This window comes from Arctopsyche grandis, chromosome 10, assembly GCF_051622035.1.
Source record: "Arctopsyche grandis isolate Sample6627 chromosome 10, ASM5162203v2, whole genome shotgun sequence".
NCBI lineage: Eukaryota > Metazoa > Arthropoda > Insecta > Trichoptera > Hydropsychidae > Arctopsyche > Arctopsyche grandis.
Window position 1 is genome coordinate 18768525 of NC_135364.1, and position 24386 is coordinate 18792910.

The 24386-nt window shown below is 32.4% G+C and overlaps 2 protein-coding genes across 3 annotated transcripts; one reads left to right on the forward strand and one right to left on the reverse strand.

Moving 5' to 3' along the window:
- Positions 1–1447: 1447 nt before the first annotated feature.
- On the reverse strand, positions 1448–15730 carry LOC143917999 (ATPase family AAA domain-containing protein 2-like). 2 transcript variants are annotated; one of them, XM_077439646.1, is made up of 25 exons: positions 13537–15730; positions 9809–9890; positions 9561–9645; positions 9322–9479; positions 9070–9236; positions 8764–8987; positions 8550–8683; positions 8358–8474; positions 8200–8286; positions 8037–8124; positions 7711–7804; positions 7204–7619; positions 6919–7130; positions 6734–6840; positions 6447–6634; positions 6198–6369; positions 5929–6126; positions 5696–5852; positions 5289–5455; positions 5068–5216; positions 4141–4328; positions 3701–3915; positions 3325–3629; positions 2782–2879; positions 1448–2706 (listed from the first exon to the last, which is right to left on the reverse strand). In XM_077439646.1, exons 1-25 carry the CDS (start codon positions 13588–13590, stop codon positions 2486–2488), a joined length of 4083 nt encoding a protein of 1360 aa, XP_077295772.1. In that variant the 5' UTR covers positions 13591–15730; the 3' UTR covers positions 1448–2485. The 2 variants fall into 2 exon arrangements, with proteins under 2 accessions (XP_077295772.1, XP_077295771.1); XM_077439645.1 differs by having other exon boundaries at positions 9070–9245.
- On the forward strand, positions 13564–19104 carry LOC143918001 (SET domain-containing protein SmydA-8-like). The gene is made up of 8 exons (XM_077439647.1): positions 13564–15736; positions 15809–15999; positions 16077–16297; positions 16376–16666; positions 16738–17008; positions 17101–17331; positions 17417–17505; positions 18726–19104. The coding sequence occupies exons 1-8, from the start codon at positions 15696–15698 to the stop codon at positions 18942–18944; spliced, it is 1554 nt and encodes a 517-aa protein (XP_077295773.1). The 5' UTR covers positions 13564–15695; the 3' UTR covers positions 18945–19104.
- Positions 19105–24386: the final 5282 nt, after the last annotated feature.

Below are 24386 nucleotides of genomic sequence, written 5' to 3' on the forward strand. Positions count from 1 at the left end.
TGAGTTGATATCATCCGACATTGATAATATTTAATGAAAGCTTTTGATTATTTCATGAATCCGAAGCACGATGTTTTAAATCTCGTGAGGTGAGTTAATGCTTGTTTTCACTGAATTTTTTTATGTAGAGACAGCGCACATAATCTGATGATGAATTACATAACTATGAACTGCCACAGTACATGAAGTATAACAACGTAAAGTTTTAATTAATTAACCAACTTCATTGACGATGGGTATGTTTACATATTATACAACTGCAATGTGTATTTATTGGCATGATAGAAACCAGACAGTACGTAAAAAATAATAATGAAAGACGTTTATATAGCAAACATATTTATTTATAATATGGGCAATACAATTTTGCTCTCATTGTAAAATTGTTCACATTGTATACACATACGTAGAATCGTCAACTATAATTAAAAACAGAATAATTTTATTATACAAAAATAATAATCATTTAAGAACAATCCAAAGTATGCAATAACTTCATCGTTTCCGATGTGAAACTTACAAATATAACAAAAATTATAATATGCAATTATAATGTGAGAATTTTATTGAAAAGCATAATTTTTTTTAAATAATGTAATTGTAAATGACACGATATTGACAATTTCAGTCACGACATATATAAATATGTATCAGTCTTTTTACTTTATACCCAGATTTTAAATCAAATCATTTCAATAGTTAAAACTAAACTATTACACAGCTTTGCAGTAATTTTTCTTATAAGGCAGTTTTAAAATTAATTATGTATCTGTAGCTGTTTCTGTTTTAATTGAATTTAAATCGAATCAAACAAAGAGATAAAAATGTTTTAAAACTTCACAATGCATTCAGACACATAATATCGTATAATTTTTTTTTTATTTATTCGACATATTGGTTAAATATCTCTTATACTAGTAATTTTTTCTTAACAATAATCACAACATTTGGTTTGCCTATATTACAATATGTATGTAATATCTGTGAGAATTTTACGTATAATATAAAAATATTTCTAGTGTAATTTTAATATTGAAGTTAATACAGAAATAATCCCTTTCGGAATGTACATATTGTGTTTTAATATTTATAATTGGCAAAATCATAATTTTAATTAAGCATAATTTAGTATGTGAAATCATGAAATTATTTTATTCAATACAAAAATTAAATATAATAAAGCATACATTTGTAAATTTTGATAATTATATTAAATTAATATTTGTAGACTTTAAATAACTAAAATTATTTTAAAATGCATGCATATAATATAGAAAAATCCGAAGTTAAAACAAATTTAAATTTACAGAAAGTAAGCATGTCATTTAAATTTTGATCTAAAATCATCGAATAATTTAAAACATTCATTACATTAAAAATTAATTAGCTCTAAAAATTTTACTTAAATAATTCAAATACCATTATCGAGAATTTATTTAATTTTTTTATGTATACACGTTAAATCAGTCACAAGTGTGAGCATTTCTTAAGTATATACAAATTAGCTACATATATTTTCTGAATTCTGACGTAATTTAAGTACATCTATTTTTATTAGTCACAATTGGTACTAGTATTTCAATACAGCTACAAAAACTACAAAATGAAGAAACGGAATGTGACCATCAAATGAATTCATAAACTAAGTTAACTTTGTCATGTTAGGCTTAATTGTTGGGCAATAAACTGAACCAAACTGACCCGCAGAAAGGTCAGGCCATATCTACAGAAGCCACGAAAAGAGAGATGATGAGTATAGCACTATATACACAGAAATAAGTAATTTATTACATTCCAGTAAAATCTTTTGGTTTTTTTGGTATAAGAAAATATTTTGAGGTAGTTAAATAGTTGAAGTGAATTTTAAAATTAAATATAAAATATGAATGTACTTAAATTCTACTTTACGTTACACTTGGATACACTTTTAATACACGAGAATGAACTTGAAATGAAGTTATAATATATGTATACAATGATCGTTTTTCGTTGTGTGTGGATTTTATATTCAAAACGATAGAATCTAAAATAAAAAGGATAATAAATTAACAAACAATATAAGGTGGGATACAATAGTAAAAAAAGTAATAAAAGAAAAGTATTATATATGTATATAATCGAAAATTATAATACGATACATATTCAGTCAGTTTACACATAAATTAAAATTAAAAACTATGTACAGGCTACAAAAAGATAAAACAAACACATCCTATCGACGATGCAAGTATCAGTCATTTTCGCAGTAAATTATTCAGAACGGTACCGGCAATCGTTCTTAGTTTGCTATTAAATATTGTATTACGCACTTGTAAAATTTTTGGTTCCTTTGTAACGATTCGTATATGCATGTATTTTTTTTCTAATAAATAGGAAGAGCATTCAGCGGTACTTTAACTTGTACAATCAAACTTGCCGAATAAAAAAAAAAAAAAAAACCTATAAAGTGACTGTTTATCATATTTACACATAAAATGAAACGAAACTAATGTAAAGACAGGGTTTGTACAAATTTTTCGACCACAGCTTCTAGATCAGAGGGCAGTTTAGATCGATCGCTCTGCATAATGTATAAATTAATCACTTCTTCGAGTTGATGGTGTAAATCTATCAGCGGCTTGAGTTCAATACCGTTAAGCAATTTTATGCATCTTTGCATGACAGTCTCTAGTTCTTCCTTATCGATAATTAACTTAGTATCACAATCTATAAACAATAGCATATTAATTACACAGCATTCTAATATATTGAATACATTTAAAAATATCAACAATTAATTACCTTTATTGGAATGTTCTTTATTATGCGATTTGTTTCGATGCGGCGTTGACGTGAGCATTGTGGAGTTATGATTGCTATGTTTTTCCGGAGACACGGGGCTATAATTTTAATATAATAATCAACGACATGCATACATATGTAGGGTTGGAATTGAACGAAAGGTTGATGTATGGGGTATGGCTGATGATGACTGATTGTGGGGTGAGGGATGAAACGGGCAGAGATGTAACCATTAGTAGCAGTTAGACCTGCACTCCGAGCGGTCGGCTGTCAAGCCACCGCCTGTATCATTGTAATAAACAACATGACTGAAAAACGCATGTGTTTGGTCTTCACCTCGCCCGCCACATCCCAACCGTGGTCCTGAACAGCGTCATCTGCCAGGATTTATACCACATATATATATATATATATATATATATATATATATATATATATATATATATATATATATATATATATATATATATATATATATATATATATATATATATATATATATATATATATATATATATAAAAGTACATATTGCATATACAAACCCATTGATTAATTTTTTGATTTCAGAAACTCCATCCACAGCGTTTGCATCAAATAACATATCATCTTTGTCAGAATGCAGCTTTTTGGGTGTATTGTGATCGATGTCAGAATGCCGATCATTGTCTGGAGTCTTCTGACTACTATCAGCAGCATCATTGGATTTGTTACTATTGTTAGACGGTATGTTATCGTGTTCACTAGGACCTGTGTCATTGTCAGTGAGAGATGGCTCTCCATTTACAGGTGATTCGCATAGCGGTTTGTTTTCCTTTGATTCCTCATCGGTCACTACCAAAGGATTTTCCTGCAAAAAATTTAAAATATAAAAAATATTCTATATGAAATTGCTATTTATATAAAAAAAACTCTCTATACCTTTTGTGGAATTTTAGATTTCTTTGCAACCATGCCTTTAGACCACAAAGACTGTTTCTTTTTCCTCTTGCGTTTACTCGAAGTAGGATGCGATGAGTTTGAAGCGTTGTTTGAATTCGATTCACCTTCCGGACAGATATCCGGAGTGCAACTGTTGGACTCTTGAGGCAGGTCTAAATATGTTGAATTATTTGGGTTTGTGATTTTAGATACGGCTGAAATGTAATATTCATTTTAATCGCATAATTAATAATAATTAGGCATTCTATTTATACGCATAATTTGACACTAAACCAACTGATACACAGGAAACATCAAACAATTTATAACACGAAGATTATTTAGGTACATGGGTAATTTGAAGAAGTTTATCGTATGCATTTTAAATTTAACCATGTGTCAGTTGGCCTACATAAATATACATAATATATATAACTCACTCGAATGATTGGCAGTGAAAATAAAATTTGGTAAATCCTGGTCCATTGCGGTGCCGGCTGCAGCTCGTCGATCGGCAACGACTCGGCAATCTTCTTCAAAGTCACTGTCCATCTCGACTTCTACGAGCGCATACGCGTGATCTCTAAGCGAACAGGCTTCATGACGTATTTGTTTATCTGACGATGTTCTGGACGAAAAATTAATAAAACGATATGAATAAAAAGGGCTGTAAATACTTACGTCGGTTCAATTCGATCGACCGAACTATATAAAGATATATAGAAAAAAAAACAATAATAATCATGCTTTCAAATCGACAACATCTATTAAAGTTGGTTTTACTTTTTAATACAAACCAAATAATAACATGCGTGGAAAATGCATGTTAAAATTTTCAATTTGCATTTCGTAAAAATATATTAAGAAATAGAGAAAATATACAACTAAAATTTTTAATAACGGACGTTCCTGAAATTTGAAAATATATTTACATATAAATTTCGAATGTCCAGGAATGGAACAATTAAAAATAAAAATAAATATATATATTATATATATTGTATACAAAGTCCAGATGAAATGCACACGCACACATTATGATGACTATGACTTAGTAAATAGCATGCTTGGTTATAAATGGGTGTTATTTTGGCATACCTATTGATCCCTTTCGTTCTAATGAGAGCATGAAGGATGAACGATGATATCAAAATGAGAATATGAGACAATGAAACAGAAATAACAAACAAATCATTTGTGGAACGACATTTGAAAACATTCGATGGGGAATATTTTTAAACGACATTCCGATGCATGAAACACATCGACTGAATAGAGAAAAAAAAATGGTGCTCCAATGACGCGTCTCAAGGTGAAAACGACGTTAAAAGTGCATTCACACTTGATCTTGGCGTCTTTTTTTTTACCTGTCAGGATTGTATTCTAAAGCGTTGGCGCATATTAAATCTATGTCTTGCAAAAAGTCCCTGGCGCAATTGTACCGGTGCATGTCGACTTTTGTCATCATCGTTTCCAAATCCATCGGTTGTTTGATTATTGTCAGATAATCGGTGACCTATAAGATAAATGATTATTTTTCAGAAATTAAACGACTGCAAACAAAATATGATCGTGTATCTCTCATTACTTCTTCCAAATCTACAGGTTTTGTGAATTTGTAGAATCGTCTATTGGCAGCAAGCTTTCGGCACACGTCTCTAAGGAATATTCTAAGTTCTCGCAGTAAATGAGCTTCTTTTCGTGCATTCCTTCTCATCTCAAGCGGACTAGGTTGGGGAGGTGGGGGTAGTGGAGCTGAAAAATACGGTTCATTAGCGAAAAAGTAACTCAAAATGTGTCAATGTAAATAATTATACATATATATATATACATATGTAACTGGAGTAATTTTGTATGTTTCAGTTATATTTTATACGAAAATATTATTGTATGTCAAGTTTTCTTGTTTATACAAAAATAACATATTTATTGAGTACTTAAAATTTTGTTTAAAACTTTTACTGGTTTTTTGCTTTTGCACATTGATTAACTCACCTTTAGGAAGTTCCGGTAATTGCTTTACCATAAATAAATTGGGTGAATCCAAAGCCCTTGTTAAGAAGAGTGGCCTCAAGAAATTTGTAAGTTCTAAGGTGGTAGCTTCTCTAACATTGTAGATACAGTCTTTGTACAAAGGGAAGATATATTTCAACTGGAAAAAATAAATAAGGCTAAAAACAATTCACACAATTTACAAAAAGGCAATGAAAGAATAGTTAAAAACAAACCTGTTGCGGTAATTCATTGTAAGAACAACTACAGGTACCGATGAATAAGCAATTCCCAGAAGAAGACAACTCCTGCCAGAGATGCATGATGAGATTAGCACCACTGTCGCCCAACAATGGCCATAGCAAATCGATCGATGGCACGTAAACAATACAACCGTTTTCCGTTTGTGAACAACGGCGTATTTCAGCAAACGTCTAGAGAAATACGAAATAATTTCACAAATAAAATCAAATAAATAATGTTTTTAACTATTAATAAAACTTACAGTGAGGATGGCTTGCTCTGGTATAAGAGTAACACCTTGGTACAGTGCTGATAAACTCAATTCTCGTATAGCACAATGTTCCAAGGCAGTCAAGAGAGCTGGTCCTACATGAGACGACGAGCAAGGACCTCTCAATAGTAAAGTGGCAGACCATTGATATGAAGATGGAATTCTATAAATATTGTCATCGTTCGATTTCAAATAAATTTTCATACAAAATTAAAATTCAGCATACAAAATGTGACTAACCTGTTGGTGTTATTTTTGGCAGCAGGTGGGAATATTTTTTTGGTAACAGTCAAGGCGGCTTCGACATTAGCCGACAGTAATGGTATTAGATGAGGTGGTAATGATCGAGCAGGAGGTGGCATACATCGAGAGCCTGCTGCGACGAGTCCTTTCATTGCACATACTATATCCTCTTTTTGAACTTCAACCTAAAATATGAAAAAATATTTTAATTTTGATATACGTAATATAAAAAACACGACAGTTACTTTTTCGCATATATTATATGTATGTAGATATATATATACCTTTTGGGTGTCTATAACCAGCGCATGTTCACTGTTATAAACTTGAGGATACGTTCGTTCCAAAGCTTTCAAAACTGATTCAGAACACAAAGCTTTTAAATCCGATCCTGAAACAAAAATTATTTTCAGTCGAAATAAATTTTGCCTTATGAAAATAAAACAAAAAATAGTTATTTAAAACATACCTCCATATCCAGTAGTAATATCGGCAACATACTGAATAGTGGACGGAGCTGGAGGAGGATTCCAAGCTGAGGTAAGAATACGCAAAATTGCAGAACGTTGAACTGCCGACGGTGCCGGAAAATGAAGCTCTCTATCGAAACGACCAGCGCGTCGCAAAGCCGGATCTACAGCATCCAACCGATTTGTAGCACCAATGACGATGATCTCTCCTCTGGAAAATAGCAAAGAATGATAAGTATTGGACATTTGAAATACAAAAACAAATAAAAACGAATCCGACCAACCTATCACAAAGCCCATCCATTTCTGCTAGAAGTGTACCGACAACGCTTGTATGGACTTGGTCTTGTCTTGCACTTCTGACAGGTGCTAGAGCATCGATTTCGTCAAAGAAGATAATACTCGGTTTCATTTTGGTAGCCTGTTGGAATAGTAGTTTGATATTTCGTTCACTCTCTCCGACCCACTTCTTCAAGCAATCGGCGCCTTTCCGCATAAAGAATGACACTTTCTGACCACCTTGTAGTGAGCATTCATTGGCAAGTGCCCTGGCCAATAGAGTTTTTCCAGTGCCAGGAGGTCCATGGAACAGCACACCTTTCGGAGGCCGTGTATTGAATTTTTCAAACACTTGAGGGTACATTAACGGGAACAGTACCATCTCGCGCAGGCAACGAATATGATTTTCCAAACCACCAACCTTGAATAAAGATACACAATAAATCTTTTTCTGCCCACATTGAATAATCATACACCTAGCCAAATTTTAAATATGTAGTATATAATCTTACTGAAGAAAATCTGATGTTTCCATCAACAGCAATAGGTTGAATTTCTCTTAATGCACGTTCATTGTTTTCTCCACCAAGCGTTTTAGATTTTTGTCTAGAAATGATCATAAAAAACAAAAATAAATAAAGCAATTAGATTAACAATACACTCTCTTTTTCTCAGAAAGGCATATTATTGTCGTGATTCGTGCTTATAAAAGAGACGTACTTCTTCCTTAAAAAGTGTAAATTATGTCAGTTTTAGAATTAAATTATATATATATATATATATATATATATATATATATATATATATATATATATATATATATATATATTATATTTACCTTGTTTTCGTTTTATTTTTAACAGATACATTCAATTCATCGTCTGATGTCGACGTTGTTGAATTAGAACTGGAACTGGGACTTTGAGCTGCAATAAAATATAAAACAATAAATAAATACAAACACTAGTCAGTAAATTAGAAAAATATATTTATACACTAACATCTTAAAATAATTTTTGGTTGTTTACGCTCACGAAGACTGTATGTTTTGTCATTATATGTCTTATTCCTGCGAGGATATTCTTTACCTGGAAATGGCAGACATAAAGTAAGCGATATATTAAATCATACATTGTAAATTAGCAGCGAGATTAGAAACCTTGACAAGATGTAGATTCAATAAATGTATTCCTAGGCTTCCTCGTTCTGTTAGATCTCCTCAAACGTCGAATTGCCACTTCGTTTGCGGAATCACTTGAGTTATCACTATCGCTCACTTTGAACATAAATTGTATTAAGTCCATAAAATATGGTAAATTACATAAATGAAGAATTCAATATTATTTTTTACCTGATTCTTGTCGACTGTTACTGTTGTCATCTTTTTTATCATTTATTTCATTTTGGCTATCATTAATTCTACCCCTTGTTATAGGGCGCCTTCTTCTCAATGTTCGGTTGTTATTATTAGTAACCTTTTCATCCCTGTATCAACATCAAACAGTTTTATATATGTATGTATATTCAGGACTGTATAATTGGACAAAAGTAAAATAAATATAAACCTTTCATCAGATGCTTCTTTGCACTCTATGCCATTTTCTTCGATTTTTTTTAGCTCTGATTTGTCCGAATCTAGAGAGCTGTGTTCTTCTTTAAGATTTTGGTCATCATCTGTTTTAAATTCCTTTTTCAAATTTGTCGTCGGTGTACCTTTTGTTTTCTTATTAGCAATCTTATCGCTGAGGGGTTCATCGTCAGTATGATCATCTCCATTCGTTTGCTTACTCTATAATATAATATTAAAACAATAATATACAATACATAGGTATATTGATTAATAATATGTAATAAATATATAAAAAATGTACCATCTGTTTTGGCAACAGTCGTTCATCTTCAGACGACGATTCAGAAAACGAAATCTGTCGCAGTCCATAAAGTCGAGGGTAACCTTTCACTTTAAGGTCATTTGTAATCCAGCTTTCGTTAAATGTACCATGGAGTAATTTACGTTGCCGACTGCTGCGTCTTACATCTGTAACCGCTTAAAATATAAATTATAAAGCATAAGCCTGTAATAAAACCATACGATCGAAACTACAAATGACTGTAACACATACGAGATTCTGTTGTTTGTAGAGGTTTATCACTCTCTTCCATGTAGTTGTTGGGACGAAGAGGACGTAATTGGCGACCGACCACACCTGAATGTCGATTGCTAGGCACTCGTCGTACTCTTTCTTCTCCTTTAAAAAACACACGAACAGGACGGCGTCGTCTAAGAAAAAAAAGTCAATATTTATGTATTAATACCCAAAGCTTACAATAAATGTGGATTATTGAATGAATTGAATAGTACCTGTTGAATTTTTCAGCCTCGGTGTCTTCACTTTCCGGATACATAATTCGAGGCATTTTAATTGATCTCAATCTTCTGCTAACCACTGAAATGTAAGAAAAGACATTGAACTGGTTCGTAGACAATCACGATGCGAACGGAAACTACATATAATATAATGTCGACAAAGCATAAATAAATAAATTGTTAGCGGTGTTAGATTACCAATGCGTATTGTTTAGTAAGTATGTTTGATAGAGTATAATTACATTTGGTCGGCCAATGCTGTCGTCTAGTGACTCTATAGTGGCTACGTAGCGCTCTGGGAGACCATACATCTACAGACACATCCTGAGAATTAAACAATCGTTTAGGTTTAGATTTTATCTTCGATACATGGCGATGAAATGGGTATCGATTGTTCAACGGATGATGTAATTTCGCAACAACAAATAGTCTCAAATTTCAGTACTAATTAGTATTTTAAAAAACACTTTTGTATAATACACACACATGTACATACATATATATCAAAGATTTGATTAATACAGTACACTCCCGATTATCCGGGCTAATGCTGGAGAGAAAGGTGACGGATAATCCGAATCATCAAATTTTGACTTGGTTTCGAATATAATATCATATCTACAACACAAATTTTTGTTTCATAATTTTAATATGTACTCATTATTTATTAATAAAAATGCTCATAGTTAGGCAGATAAGTGGTCGTTAGTAGTTATGTAGTACTAGTGTTGTACCGTTTTATGACTAATGTAACCACTGGTATCTTCTTCACTTGTAGTGTCACTCTCATTTTCTTCCTCTTGAGAAAAAAAATAAACGATACCAGCATCATCCATGCGTTTAAAACCGGGACCACTTAAATCATGAATGAGCCACTCCTCGATGTTTTCTTTATCCACGCGTTTTCAAAACATTTAAAATTTTCCAATAATCCACATATTTTTTTTTTTTATACAATTATCCACATATCATTTGCTTCATTCTCTTCAGAATCCACTAAATCTGTTTCCATGTCAGGAAGAATCTTTCTCCAGGATTGAACAAGTGTTACTGGCTTTACTTTTGATCAAGATTGTGTTATTCCGTGTATAGCATCCAATGTCGTCATTTTTTTCCATAAGTTGATCAGGTTGTAATCTTCCTCAACAAGAGTTTTTAGAAGACTTTGACGATAAAGACGTTTCATTGATGATGTCACATTAGGTAGCAAACATTTTGTAACCACAAGTCCATCATTTGTTTTCAATATGCTATCGTTCGGATGAGAAGAAGCATTATCTAATAACAATACTGCTTTCTATGGCAATCCCTTATTTTAAAAAAAAATCTTGCACCTCTGGAACCCATTTCTTTTTGAACCAATCTTCAAAAATTTCCCTGTCCATCCATGCTCCTTTCTGACTATAATAATCGATGGGAAGAATTTTCATTTCAGTTCCATTAAAAGATCGAGGTTTCTTTGCTTTCTCAATCATCAAAAGTTTTATTTCATGAATTCTTGATGACTTTCCGCAACACACGACAGTTATCCTTTCTTTGGACGATTTATGTCCAGAAGCGGACTTTTTTCTCATTGAAGCGAGCGTTTTCGGCAAGCACTTCCAGTACAGGCTTGTTTCATCTGCATTATAGATTTGATTGGGTTGAAAATTTTCTCTTTGCAAATATTCTCGAAATTCGATGCAGAATTGAAAATAATTAAACATACGTACATATGTTACGAAAAAATCTGCTCTGAATACACGCACTTGCTACTTCTTCAATCAATCAGTGCGTCTCATAATCATATAATAAAAAAAAAAATAATTTATATTTTCAAGCATGGATAATCAGCAAACCGGATAATCGAGAGTATACTGTAGTTGATATAACCTTTCTTTTACCAAGTAAAAAAATTCCAGCTCTGTCCAAGCGGGGTATGGATAGTACCGCAGAGTGTTTTCGTCAAAGATGGACTTATTTGATTACGAAACATCATGTATGTGTTATTATTAAGCTTCGGCGCGACCTTGCGCACCATTGTTCATTTTTTTGCTCTCTAGCTTTGTAGTTTGCCCTCTTTCCTGGAAAATACCCCTAAAATTCCCATTTTTTATTCCAAAAGCACACTCCACCGCCGAAGACTAGTTATTATAACTATATTACACGTATTGAAGAAATTGTGTATTTTTATAGTATTTTAGATTGTATAATAGAGAAACAGATAGACATCACGATTCTTCCTCTTCTAATACCAAATCCGTTTTCGGATGTAGGCGACTACCATGGGCAGACATCGTTTATGGCCCCTTGCGAATTCTGCCCTATCATGGGCAAGCCGAAACAACTTTTTAAGTCTGAGACCCATCTATGACCTGATGTTTCGGAGCCAAGAGAGCTTCTTTTTCCCAAGCCACCGTTTACCTTCTATTTTCCCCGCTATGATTATTTATAGAAGGCGATATTTGGGGCCGCGAATAAAGTGGCCAAAACATTCCATATTACAGCGCTTTACCGTGTCAAGAAGCTCTCTCATTTTTATAAAGAAGCTAGAGGGCCGTTTCGTTCCTCACATGCTCCTTCCATTAGATCTTTAAACGTCCTCCGGTAACAACACATTTCAAAAGACTCTACCCTGTTCAGGCTTGACATTAATAACATGAAAAACATAAATGTGTAGTTCGTTTATACTCGGTTTGGGTGAGCAACTGTTTGTGATATCTATATAAATGTATTTAAAATAATTTTTTAGTTAACCTTTTCACCGCGTACGACTACTATACATGTCCTAGCGAACATGCCCTCAGCGCGTGAGACACGCATAGATGTCTTGGAAGTTCCAACCTGTATAAGAGCCGTCTATTGTGTTAAAATTTTATAACTTGGTTGAAAATATTACTAAATGTATACTTTATCAAATTCAATAGATGGCAATAGTCAAAAAAATTAATATAGGTTGTAAAATTCAAAAAAATATTACAACCTATATTTATAGTCGAAAACGCGATAACAAAATCCGCAAAAAAGCAGCCGCGTACAGGGCATGTTCGCTAAATTTGGTGATGCGGGCAAAGGGTTAAAATTGCAAGTTTATATAATCCATTTTCTTGCAGCATATGTGTATGTATTTTTGTACCGCAGGAATAAAATAATACAGGAGGGTTAAAAATAAATTTCAATTTTAATACAATGAAGCTGAAATATTCTTCAATTTTACAAAGTAATTTAAAGAAATTTCATATAATAATAAAACACAGCGAAACCTCAAATTTTTTGTGTTTTATTGAGATTTAAATATAGCTCTAGTTTCATTTCATTTTTGTGTTGAATTAATTAAAAAAAAAAAATAGTAATAATTTGGACTAAAAATTGAATCAAATCTTTTGACTTTTTCATTTAGTATATCTTTTCATAATTTTACGGTCCGAGTTGCTATATTTGATTTTATTTGTCATCGCCTCAATTAATATTTTCGTGTGTCTCAAGGTTTTCCTGCATACAAAAGCCGAGTATGTTTCAAAATACGTATACGATATTTTAAATGGGTCGTTCGATTATTGTCGCTAATTCGTCGAACGAGTCGCGTGCAGACTCTAGTATTACTAAAAATCAATACACAATTATATAAACCGAGCATATCGGGTAAGATTAACCGCAACTTGCGAGAGAGAATGAAACGTGTTTTCGAAGCGAATTCTATATGAGAAGCGATATAGAAGGGCAATACGCGGGGCATATATGGACATAATTGACGCGATTGCACAAATGAGGATCGACGTACGATGGTTGGAGACGCCGCAGCCGCAGCCGGAAACATGGAGCCATGTGATTTCTTTGTATGAGCGTGCAGCTGTCAAAGTAAAGGTAAACACGAGCGGAGGGGAGAAAGGGGCGTGTGCGAGTGAGACGCGAGTATGCGGAGTGGGTGAGTGCGAGCGAGAGAGGGAGCGCGGCCGGCCGAACGGAGAGTGGTGAGGGAAAAGAACAGAACCTGCTGGTCCCGATAGTCTCTGGGTCCACTGGTGCTGCGGCGAGTCTTCACCATAGCCTTCGCGCGTGTCTTCGCCCGCCCCGCCTCGCCCTTCGCGCTCTGCCCCGCCCCGCCCTGCCCTGCCCTGCTCTGCCCAGCGACGCTCGCCACCGCCTACGAGACGATCGCGATCGCTGACCGTCAGCTGCAGCCGCACCTCACCCCGCCCGCACCCACACTGACGCGGTCTCAACTCGCCCGCCACTACGGCCATGCGCGCTCGCTTCGATTATTTAGGTTATCGCTCTCTTCGACCTTTTCGACCACGTCTGGGTGGGTGACCGTCACCGCACCGAATGTTAAAAAGTCGAAAATGTTCGTTTGCCATGCATACGAAAAACGGTTAGTATACATCGTAAACGATCTAGAACGACCGGTTGTCCTGTGACCAGTTCACATTTGACTAGTAATCACCGAACCATGTACATATGTGTATTCAAGAAAAAGCATATTTTTTCGGTAAACGGGTTACATCTGTAGAGATATAGCACGACTTGTGATATCACCTATTTCCCTCATCGAACTTAATCTGTACAAATGACATCATCGTGTCCTCTTCTCGTACACGAAAGTTAGCCGTGGCCGAAATACTTCGTCCAGCTTACCCATAAAGGCGATTCGACTCGTTCCAGATACGCAATCACGAGTACACGGGAAATCCCAAGGAGCTACGCAACTACGCATCAAACATCGAACACAAAGGGAGACCTCGAGCCCGTCGGAATCTTCCAGAACGTGATCTCACCAGCCCAGCTACGCGTTGCTCAAGCAACACCTTTATAAACCAGTGCATCGTCCCCAGATGCCAGTGAGCTTCAGAAACTCGACCTAGCTCGTTCCAGTGAATCCTTTACCTACTTCGCTGTACATACGAATACACCTGTATTAATCGAGTAATAAAGATCCTCTTCAAAATTCAACTGAATTTCCATAGGCTGGGAAACGGTCTAATACCTTCAACCCCCCTATACATCCTAAATGTGAATCGCTACCAGGATAACCACCGCTATGAAAATCGCTCGCGCGGTATCCTGTCGCACTGGAAAATTGCCGTACAGAAAAGTGCTCGAATATTGCTAGGCAAATGCTTTTTTTACGTTTCGTGCGAGCGATTGTCGTAGCGGCGGTTATCCTAGTTGCGATTCACATTCGAGTTGCAATCACCGAACCATTTTTTCATAACTTTTATTTACAAATGAAAAGAACAGGAATGAACACATGAAAATGAATCATTTATGTGGTTTTATATTTATCTGGAGAAAAGTATTTTTGGTGTTGATTTCAAATAATAATGGAATTCTTGGCAGGATTTTTAAAAATTTACTTTGGTAATTAGCATTGCTATATAAGAACTGCGACTTGACTTGTAAATGGATTATTTCGCACATTGCGATCGCGCAACGACAATCTTTGCCACGAAAATCGCGAATACAGATCATCTGGCACTCGATTTCTCTTTAGTATGATATTTCACGTGGATAAATCTCGATGGATGGAATTTTCAGGTGCTAGATGTTCCGTGATCGAGATTTTAGTGACGTGCGTGAAATCGTTTTGTGCGGAATAATCAACAAAAAAATCTTTGTTTCAATTTTGTGGATTTAATTAAAAAAAACATAATCACTGATCAAATTAAAGTAACAAATCGCGATTATCTGATATACATAGATATTTATTTACTAGCTAGGTAGGTAAATATTGTTATTTGGAATCAATTATCTCTGCAAAAATTATGATTGTTTTTTGTATGTTCCTAAATATATATTTTTAAATAATTACCCAATTCATTTACAAATTATGACAAATTCAATAATTAATTGGATAGCATACATAGTTCAACTTGTGATAATTTTCGTAACTATTTGATTTATTATTATCATTTAAAAATTTTTCTGCAAAACTGAATAGTAAAATGGTTTTAATGAAAATGTAAATCTTCATTAATTTTATTTTATTTTATCTAGACTATTTACATATATAATAATTGAAATCTCAAAATACATTTCATATATTAAGATCAGCACTAGCCTCTGTTATTTTCATGCTATCTATAAATAACTAAACGTGGTAGAAGCTTACATATAATTTAAGCTCAGAAACTGTCATTGCCTCTGTTCAAAATGAATAAATTCCAAGTCTCATCGAATAACGTATTCGGAAGGTATATCCATTTCTTAATTAAAAAATAATAATTATCTAATGAAATAAAATACATCATAAATAAAAAATTCAGGTATTTGGTTGCAATCGAAGACATTAAACCTGGAGAAATCATATTTAAAGACGAAGCAGTTGTTGTGGGTCCAAAATTTCAATCTGAATTAATTTGTTTAAATTGTTGTAAACAAATAAAATCTCAATTTCATTGCTGTTCTAAATGTAAACTAGCACCTCTATGTGGAACATCTTGTGAAAACACCAAAGGTAATATAATTTCAATTTAATCAGTTAAATAATTTCTTAACAATTAATAACTTTATATGTACATATGTATATAATAGGTTCACATACGGCATTAGAATGTGAAACATTTTCAAAATTGAAACCAAAACTCACTGTTCCAATGTTATTAGAAAATTTGCATTTGATTACTGTTTTGCGTTGTATATTACTAAAAAATCAGAGCGATTCTAATAATTGGAAAAGATTAATAACCATGGAAAGTCATTTGGAAAAGCGACGCCGTACAGGAATTTGGAAAATCCATGAGAAAACTTCTCAAGTAAGTGTTTAAGTTGATTAATTTCATGTTCATCAATACATATTTACATATGTTTGGTACAACCTAAATCAATTTCAGGTACTGTTTGACCTAAAAATAATAAACGAGAAAGATATAGAGAGTGAATTGGTACAAAAAATTTGTGGTATTTTGGATGTAAATAGCTTTGAGCTGCGAGCTTCTGATTCTCAAGAACTTTTAAAAATTGATTCTTTATGCGGAGTATATCCTTTAGCCGCCTTAATGACTCACAATTGTGTTTCGAATACTCATTTAGCCATTGATAATAATTTCCTAATGACCGTAAGGGCCAGTGTTCCCGTTGAAAAAGGTTCACCGATATTTTTCAACTATACTGATGTCTTGCAAGTAAGATTTGATTTCATTTCGTCGTTTATAGTGTGATTTTACGATTTAATAATATATAATTTGCTGTAAAGGGAACTCTGAATAGAAGAGAGCATCTGAGGGAAGGAAAATATTTTGAATGTCTCTGTGATCGATGCAAAGATTATACCGAGCTTGGTCTTCATTTGAGTTCTATGAAATGCTTGCATTGTAAGAATGCGAGAGTAGTGATGAAAAAACCTGCTAAATCAAGTCAACTAACTAAATCTGATGTGTGGCTTTGCCTAGATTGCAAGCGTAAGTGTACTGGAGATGAGATCAAAGAAATTTTGGAAAAAATTATCACAGTTTTCCAACAAATAGGTATTTACATGTAAAATTTCATATATGTACATACATATAAAGCATAATATAGACTATTCGTTAATTAACTGTACATATTTTGATCAAAATAGATAAGAGTGATCCAAAAAGCATAGAAGATTTTATTAACTATGCAGCCAAGGATTTAAATATAAATCATTACATTATATTAGACGCCAAGCATGTGCTAGCTGGCTTGTTGAGAAATATATTGGATAGATCACCTCAGCAATCAAAGAAGATGTTATTGAAGAAACTTGAAATTTGTAAAGATTTTTTGCCTATATTGGATGTTCTAGAACCAGGATTATCGCGTTTGAAAGGCATATTTTTATGTTTTACATATTTTTAAAATAAATAAATTAATGCATATGAATAATTGATGAAATATTTAAATTGTATTTACAGCTATTACATTATATGAAATGCATATTCCAATCGTTCAAATTGCAAATAAGGAACACGATGCGAAAGAAATTACCAGTGTTGAATTATTGGTATATTAATCATTACATGTACATCTAGCTATTGTGATTGATAGTTTTATTTAGTTTTTCCCCTCGAAAAGCATTCCACGACATAATTTAATCAATATGCATTATCTTTGCTTTAATGTAGGAAATTTCAATTTTAAGATGATATGTATTTTATATTATTTTGAGAAATGAAAATTCACTTTTAACATGATTTTTGGTAAATTATTCTATATTTTAGATTCGTAAATGATCTTTTAAAAACTTTATTGTTAATTAAAGCCTGATATTGTTATAATATAAATAGACATGGTATGTATATTGGTTATATTATGAAGTTTCACTGTGATATGGTAAATTGATGTTGATAGTTTATAGTAAAAGTTAGTTTAGTGATTTTAAGCTTTTGGTTTTCATTGTTTTATATTATAATGATATTGAACTTCTTTCTGACCATATAAAAATGATAAACTAAAATATAAACATATTATAAAATAATAATTTTGTATTATTCATCTAAAGATTGAAACTAAAATTAATGATTAAAGGTTGAAAGAATTTCATTTTCTGAAATATATTATTTATATGTACATATAATATATTACCTATTTATCATGTATTTTAAAACATAAATTAATTATGCAATTACAAACCTGTTTTATAATACTTGTATAATTGTGTGTTAACAACATATGTGTTTACCTTAAAAACTCGATTACTTAAAAGTATATTATCAATACTTTGAATTTGGAGCTTATACCCTTGGGGATAACCTTTGGAGCTTGAATTTGAATTAAAATTTCGGATGCCAACATTTATGCCAATTTCAACATGGTGAGTAAATTTTTATTATGAATCCAAGCATTTTATAATGTAAAAAATCTATACGAAAGCTTTTACAAATTATGAACATTTGTATGTGTAAAATACATATATTTACAATATATTTATGTGTATTTGGTGTATGTACTCATGAATAATCAATTGAATTCTATAAGATCGTTTCCTATGTTTAAAAATTATTATGAATGCGTTACTAACACTATAATATGTAAGCCTTATACATATGTAGTAACTTTTTATGCTTGAAATTGTACAGAAGATTGCCTCCCACTTTATCCTATTAGTATTTTCAGAAGTTAATTAAACAGGAAATAGACTGTATGTAAAAAATTATGTAATGAAAAATGAAAATTTGTATTGTTAATATTTAGAATACATTGTAATAAGTGAATATATTGCAGGAAAAGTTAGAAAGTTCTGAAAAATGCTTAAAAGAAGCGATTCGACTGCTTTTATTTGAGCCACCATCCAGTCCCGAAGGTAATTTGTGTAAGAGAGCAATGGATGAGTTTAAGTTGTTGAAAGGTGCTGTAAATGAAGCAAGGCAACTGGCAAAAATGGAATTGGAAGACAAGAAAACAATCCAAATGAAGAGAATGAAAGATAAATTGATAAAATAGTTTAAAATTAATGTTTTGGATATAAATATTAAATATCATTTATAAATATAGTAAAATTTGAAAACAATGTGTAGATTTTTATATATTTTATTGCAATGTTTATGTCGCGTGAAATGTTTGAATAATTTATAACAATTTTAGTTAGTAAAATATTTGTTACATACTCTTTTGCTTTTATATTTTTAACAAAAAAATGGTAAAAACTACCTACCTACCTACCTACATATAAACAATATAAAACACCAATAGAAAAATTACTTAATTAAATAAATTTTCAATAGATGGCGCTAAATGTTCACGGATTTATTTTCCTAGAGGAAACATTGGTAGCAAACAGTATATATATATATAGAAGTTTTTTGTTGATCTGTTATTATGTTCGTATTATATTCGTACGTTTTGTTGGGAGTATTTTAACTGTGACATACATATTTTGAATCGAAACGACTATAATAGTAGGGCAAGCGTTATCTCACACAGACACACTATTACATATATGATAAAAATCTTGTATTTAATTCAAAACAACGCCGATGTTTCCTAAGGAGATTTATCAAAGGGTAATTATTAATTATATAAATTACATATTATAGTTAAAAAAATAGGCCATATTAGTATTGTATCCATATCCGTAATGATTTGTTGACAGTCAAATCTTTCATAGGGCATTTGGTTAAGAATTTTGTTATATTTAGTTAGACACTGAGTTGGGAAAAAACATCGAATGATAATTATTATTTTGAATAAAAATACCAATAATTTTATTTTACTACCGTCATCTATGTATAAAATTCATGACTACAAGACGTCACCGAGATTAAAAATTTTCGATCTTGAAACGCTTCTTAAACGATATTTTATCTCTATCGTAATGGCGGAGGATCCATTTACTTATATTGATGAACAAAATGAGCAATATGGCAAAGTATGAAAACGATCGGTAAGAGGCAAACTTTTTCCTGAATTGTAATCGTAATTGAAACGTAAAGGAGGTATGTAAAAATTTGATTTGGTTTCTGAGAATCTCTTTTTGAACAAAAATATATTTAATTATTATAATATCGAAAGAAAAAACTAAATTTGGACGTTTTGGAACATGTAAAGCTCATTTATATTAAAAAAAAACAACTATGTAAATGCACTTACAAAAATTATGGTCCATTTCATGTTTAATAATATTTTGAATTTTTGAAAGACAGTGACCATTACAAATAGGATTAATTGACTGATTGATAAATGATACAGATATAAATAAATGTTTCAGCTATACTAGTTTAAGTTAAACAAAATGCTAAAGACATGTCTGCATGTCTGTTGGAAAATCTTTCCATCGGTGGCCTGATAAAAGTCTGATCGATTAAAATTGGTTTGATTCTAAGTAATAAGTATGTAATTTACATTGAAATCATGCTTCATAGATATGAAACATTGATATAAGTAGACACATATTTTCTTCAAAATTATTCACGCTATTCAGTTCGAATTGTCTGTGCGTGAATTTCCACTCAGATTCGTACGTCATAATCGAAAGTATGTTTGAGTTGCGATTTCGTGTGCGGATTCGCGAACACACCTCTGATAAGAAATATGTAACGTGTGAAGCGTATTCAACTGTTCATCTTTCGAAATTCACCACGCCAATGAGCCCCTTATGAAACGAGTGCACAAGGGCTGAATTTGTCATTCAAATCATATTAGTTCTACGCGAGTTCGCGGGTTCGATAATTTGTTCAATTCTACATGTATGTGTTCCTTTCATATGTTCAGTGACACGAGACGATTTATGTGGTATTTAACTGTATAAAAAGTATTTATGTATAACCGTTTTTGTACATTTAATCTAATATATAATTTCGAAAGAGATTTTGTATGTATGTAAGTTTGGTTTGTACATAGAATCCGTGATGTTATTGAAAACATCAAATTTTCTATGACGACGATATAGATTTTAGTTCTGATTTCGGATTTCTATTTCAGTTCCGGTTCCGGATCCTTTTTTCATTTCCGGATCCGGATTCCTGTTTCAGTTCCGAATCCCGATTCCTTTTTCATTTTAGTTTCAGAATGTTTATTGTTTATTTATTATTAGATTACCCATGTTAAAGCGGTTTATATTAGAAATACCGAGCGAAGCCGGGTAAAACGACTAGTGCGATTAATAAAATACGACGAATAACGTAAGGATTAGTTTAGACAAGGAAATTAATTATTTGACACCGTATCAATTTTGGTACTTTTGTTGGAAAATTTAATTATTAGAAAGTAATTTAAATCACCCCCTCCTATAATAACAAATATATTATATTGTTTGCGGAAGAAAAAGTAAAAATATAAAAAAATTAAAGTGTAAGAAAACATCAAACAGAGTAACGTTTTTATAAAAGAAATAATTTTTTTTTATGTTTATATTTTTTATTACATTTTTTACGTTTTTTTTTCTGAACCTATTTACCGAGTAATTAAAGGGTAGACTCTGATTATATGTACTTTATTTTCAGGATGAAACTACCCATTTTGATAGATTGTCACTGTTGTAGATTAGTAAGCTTTTGACTGCGGTGGCTAACCACCTTCATTCGACAAAATATAATATGTATGTAGGCAGTGGCGGACTGGGACTGAAATTAGTGCATGCCAGGGTTAAAAAAATTTGTCCCCCCCCCCCCATATAACAAAATTTTCTTCTTTCCATCACGCTAAAAATCAAGGGTAAAAAAAAAATAAAATTTTCAAAAACGGGAATAAACAAATTTATGTACAAGAAAAATGGCAAAAGCAAAATAGATCCATAAATTACATTGTATATTTCTTTTTAACCCTTGTCCTAGGTAAATAGAATGCATCATAAAATAATGCGGCATAAAAGCGGCTTTTACTTTCGGTAGAAAACAATCAGGGACGTCATTTCAGCTTTTTCTTGGGGGGCGCAAGCAAAGATTGGTCAAATTGAACTTTTTTTCAAAAAATCTTTTTTATATCGGAATAAAAATGGAAAATATTCTTTGCATACACCTTATTGAGTTATAAAATATGAAAAAAATAAGCTTATTTTTAATAAAATAATTAGAAAAAAATATTATGTAAAAAGCGAAAAAAGTGCCGCAGGCGAAAATTTTTTTCTAAAAATCTTCACACGGTCAACAAAAATCGACCATCAAACTGAGTCACTAAAAAACTATCAATTAACTTAATTTCTACCGACTGTCTGTTCTAATTTCACTTTTCACTTTATCTTTATACATAAATATGTACGTAATAACAATAGATAAAGTTTTGTGATCATGCGAAAATCGGGATTTTGGGGAGGGGGCCCCTATCCTATATTTCTATATACATGGATGTGTCTAGATTACGAATAGATTTTATATTCTGAAACTGTTTAAAATTGTGTATTTAAATCTTACTATATCGTCGAAGTATAATCAAATATTATTTTGAAAGTATGAAGTAAATTTAAATCGCTGGTTGATGATGAATCGTCCTATCAAAATTGTTTTAAGCAATTCAGTTTATATTATTCACGGAAATTTGTTTATTCCCATTTTTATTTCAGAAGGTAGTTGTTACATAGGTATTGGTATATATGTATATAATATTGAGGTTAGAAATGGGCCCAGCAAAAGGGCCCACACAAATGTTGAAACTAACATTTCGAGCCTAATAAAAAAAGTTAACCGATCCTTGGGCTGTTAAAGCAGGTATTAGTTGTTTGTGTATATCGTAAGAAATTTGTTTTGTTGAAATACCCAAACTTTAGGTCCCAAAGTGCAATATCCTATAATTTTTTACACACGTGAAATAGTTAAAAAGTTATTTAATTTTACTAAGGGCCCATATTTTCTAACATAAGTGGGGCCCACATGCCATCGGGCATGTTCGCTTGTATGGCCAGTCCGCCACTGTATGTAGGTATCTGCAGTAAAATACATTTGTTGAAGAGAGTGGGGGAAAAATAACTTGTCAACGGCTGATACTTTGAACGTGTTTATATTTTACATTTAATTCAATAGAAAAAATGATTACTCTGCGGATTTAAGGACGTCACACGAGATGGAATTTTCGTTCAGGTTTTGGCGTTGAATTAATTTGGCCCCATGGCGAAAATCAACCCCTTCGCTTAATGTTGACATCGTTCAAATGTCAAGGGTCCCTTTAAGTCTAATGAAAATTCTCCAACCTAAGAAAACGTTACCCTAAAAATCCAACCGATTAAGTCCGTCAAACAAAAATGCCCCCTGCCTTCGTTCAATACCTTCATAAATTTTTAAATATTATTTTTAATAAGAGAAGCTTTCTGGTTTTTTTTTTATTAAAATGGGAATTATTGTAGGTGGGTGTGTATTGAATTGATCGTTGTCGTAAAAAATAAGTATAGAAGGGTTTGCCCATGCATTTCGAAGTATTATATTCGAGCTTAGCCAGGTTCTGTCCTAAGGATGACATTAAAGAAATGGCGCACGTTGCAAAAATAAATTAAAAGTTGCGTTTTTTCCTTCGTCAAGTCACCCCCTTCTTGGGACGCAGCCTTCAGTGCCGCACGTCCAATCCTGACTTCATAGTCGGCACGTGGTCATTGAATATATATCCTAAATATATAAATTATATTATTTATATTGACAGTCGGAGAAATGTTCTTGTACTTCATAAAAACATAGTCCTTTACACTCTACATTTGTATGTAAGTGTATGTGACTACCCGAAACAGCATTAACCGACATGATCTATTCATATTATACAGCAGTACATGTTACCGAAACCAGAATTCAATTTTTTGTCCATTGAAATATTCACGCATGACGTGACATCATAGTGGCGAGTGCACCCGTATACTAACGAAGGGTTTTGCTATGTGCATACATGTAGATATTTTCGGAACCGTCATATTGCGACAACATTAGCTCGACGATAGGACACAAGCAATATTGTGCCGTATCGTTGCACTCTGTAATGTAAAGTAAGCCGTGAACCCGTTCTTCAAAAATGTTTTTTCACTGTATTAATTAATGTACGAGAGTAAAAATAGTAAAAAATTGTCAATATGTACATACATATATATAATATTGATATTGCAACATATGAAAATTGCTATTGACTTATTAGCAATTAAACATTATAATTTTCTACGTGAGAAAAAATATGACTATTAGAAAGACTTTCACACTTAACGGATATTTGTACTACGGATTTTGCAACGTAGGCTGAATACTTTATTTTTAGTATGTGGAAGAACTAAGACTAAAGCTACTCCCTAATTTAGTTACAGTTGAACTTGGTTTATAAATATTAAATATCATGTTTGATTTTTGTTTTAATTTTGTTCGACGCCACTGTGCAGTACTTTCTCTCCCCAGTTTTTTTTCCTCAACGAAAACGCGTTGTTTTAGGCCCCGCGAAATCTTGACTCTTAATTACTTTCCCTTGTATGTAAGGAATGGGTGGGTT

What these genes read in the sequence shown, in the direction of transcription:
- LOC143917999 (XM_077439645.1), bottom strand. Translation starts at nt 13,590, where the DNA reads ATGGTGAAGACTCGCCGCAGCACCAGTGGACCCAGAGACTATCGGGAC. An exon ending in AAAGAAGCATCTGATGAAAG is followed by an intron (nt 8,684 to 8,763) that starts GTTTATATTTAT and finishes ATGTTGATACAG; the next exon opens with GGATGAAAAGGTTACTAATA. An exon ending in GCCAAAAATAACACCAACAG is followed by an intron (nt 6,370 to 6,446) that starts GTTAGTCACATT and finishes CAATATTTATAG; the next exon opens with AATTCCATCTTCATATCAAT.
- LOC143918001 (XM_077439647.1), top strand. Translation starts at nt 15,696, where the DNA reads ATGAATAAATTCCAAGTCTCATCGAATAACGTATTCGGAAG. An exon ending in TCGAATAACGTATTCGGAAG is followed by an intron (nt 15,737 to 15,808) that starts GTATATCCATTT and finishes TAAAAAATTCAG; the next exon opens with GTATTTGGTTGCAATCGAAG. An exon ending in TTACCAGTGTTGAATTATTG is followed by an intron (nt 17,506 to 18,725) that starts GTATATTAATCA and finishes AATATATTGCAG; the next exon opens with GAAAAGTTAGAAAGTTCTGA.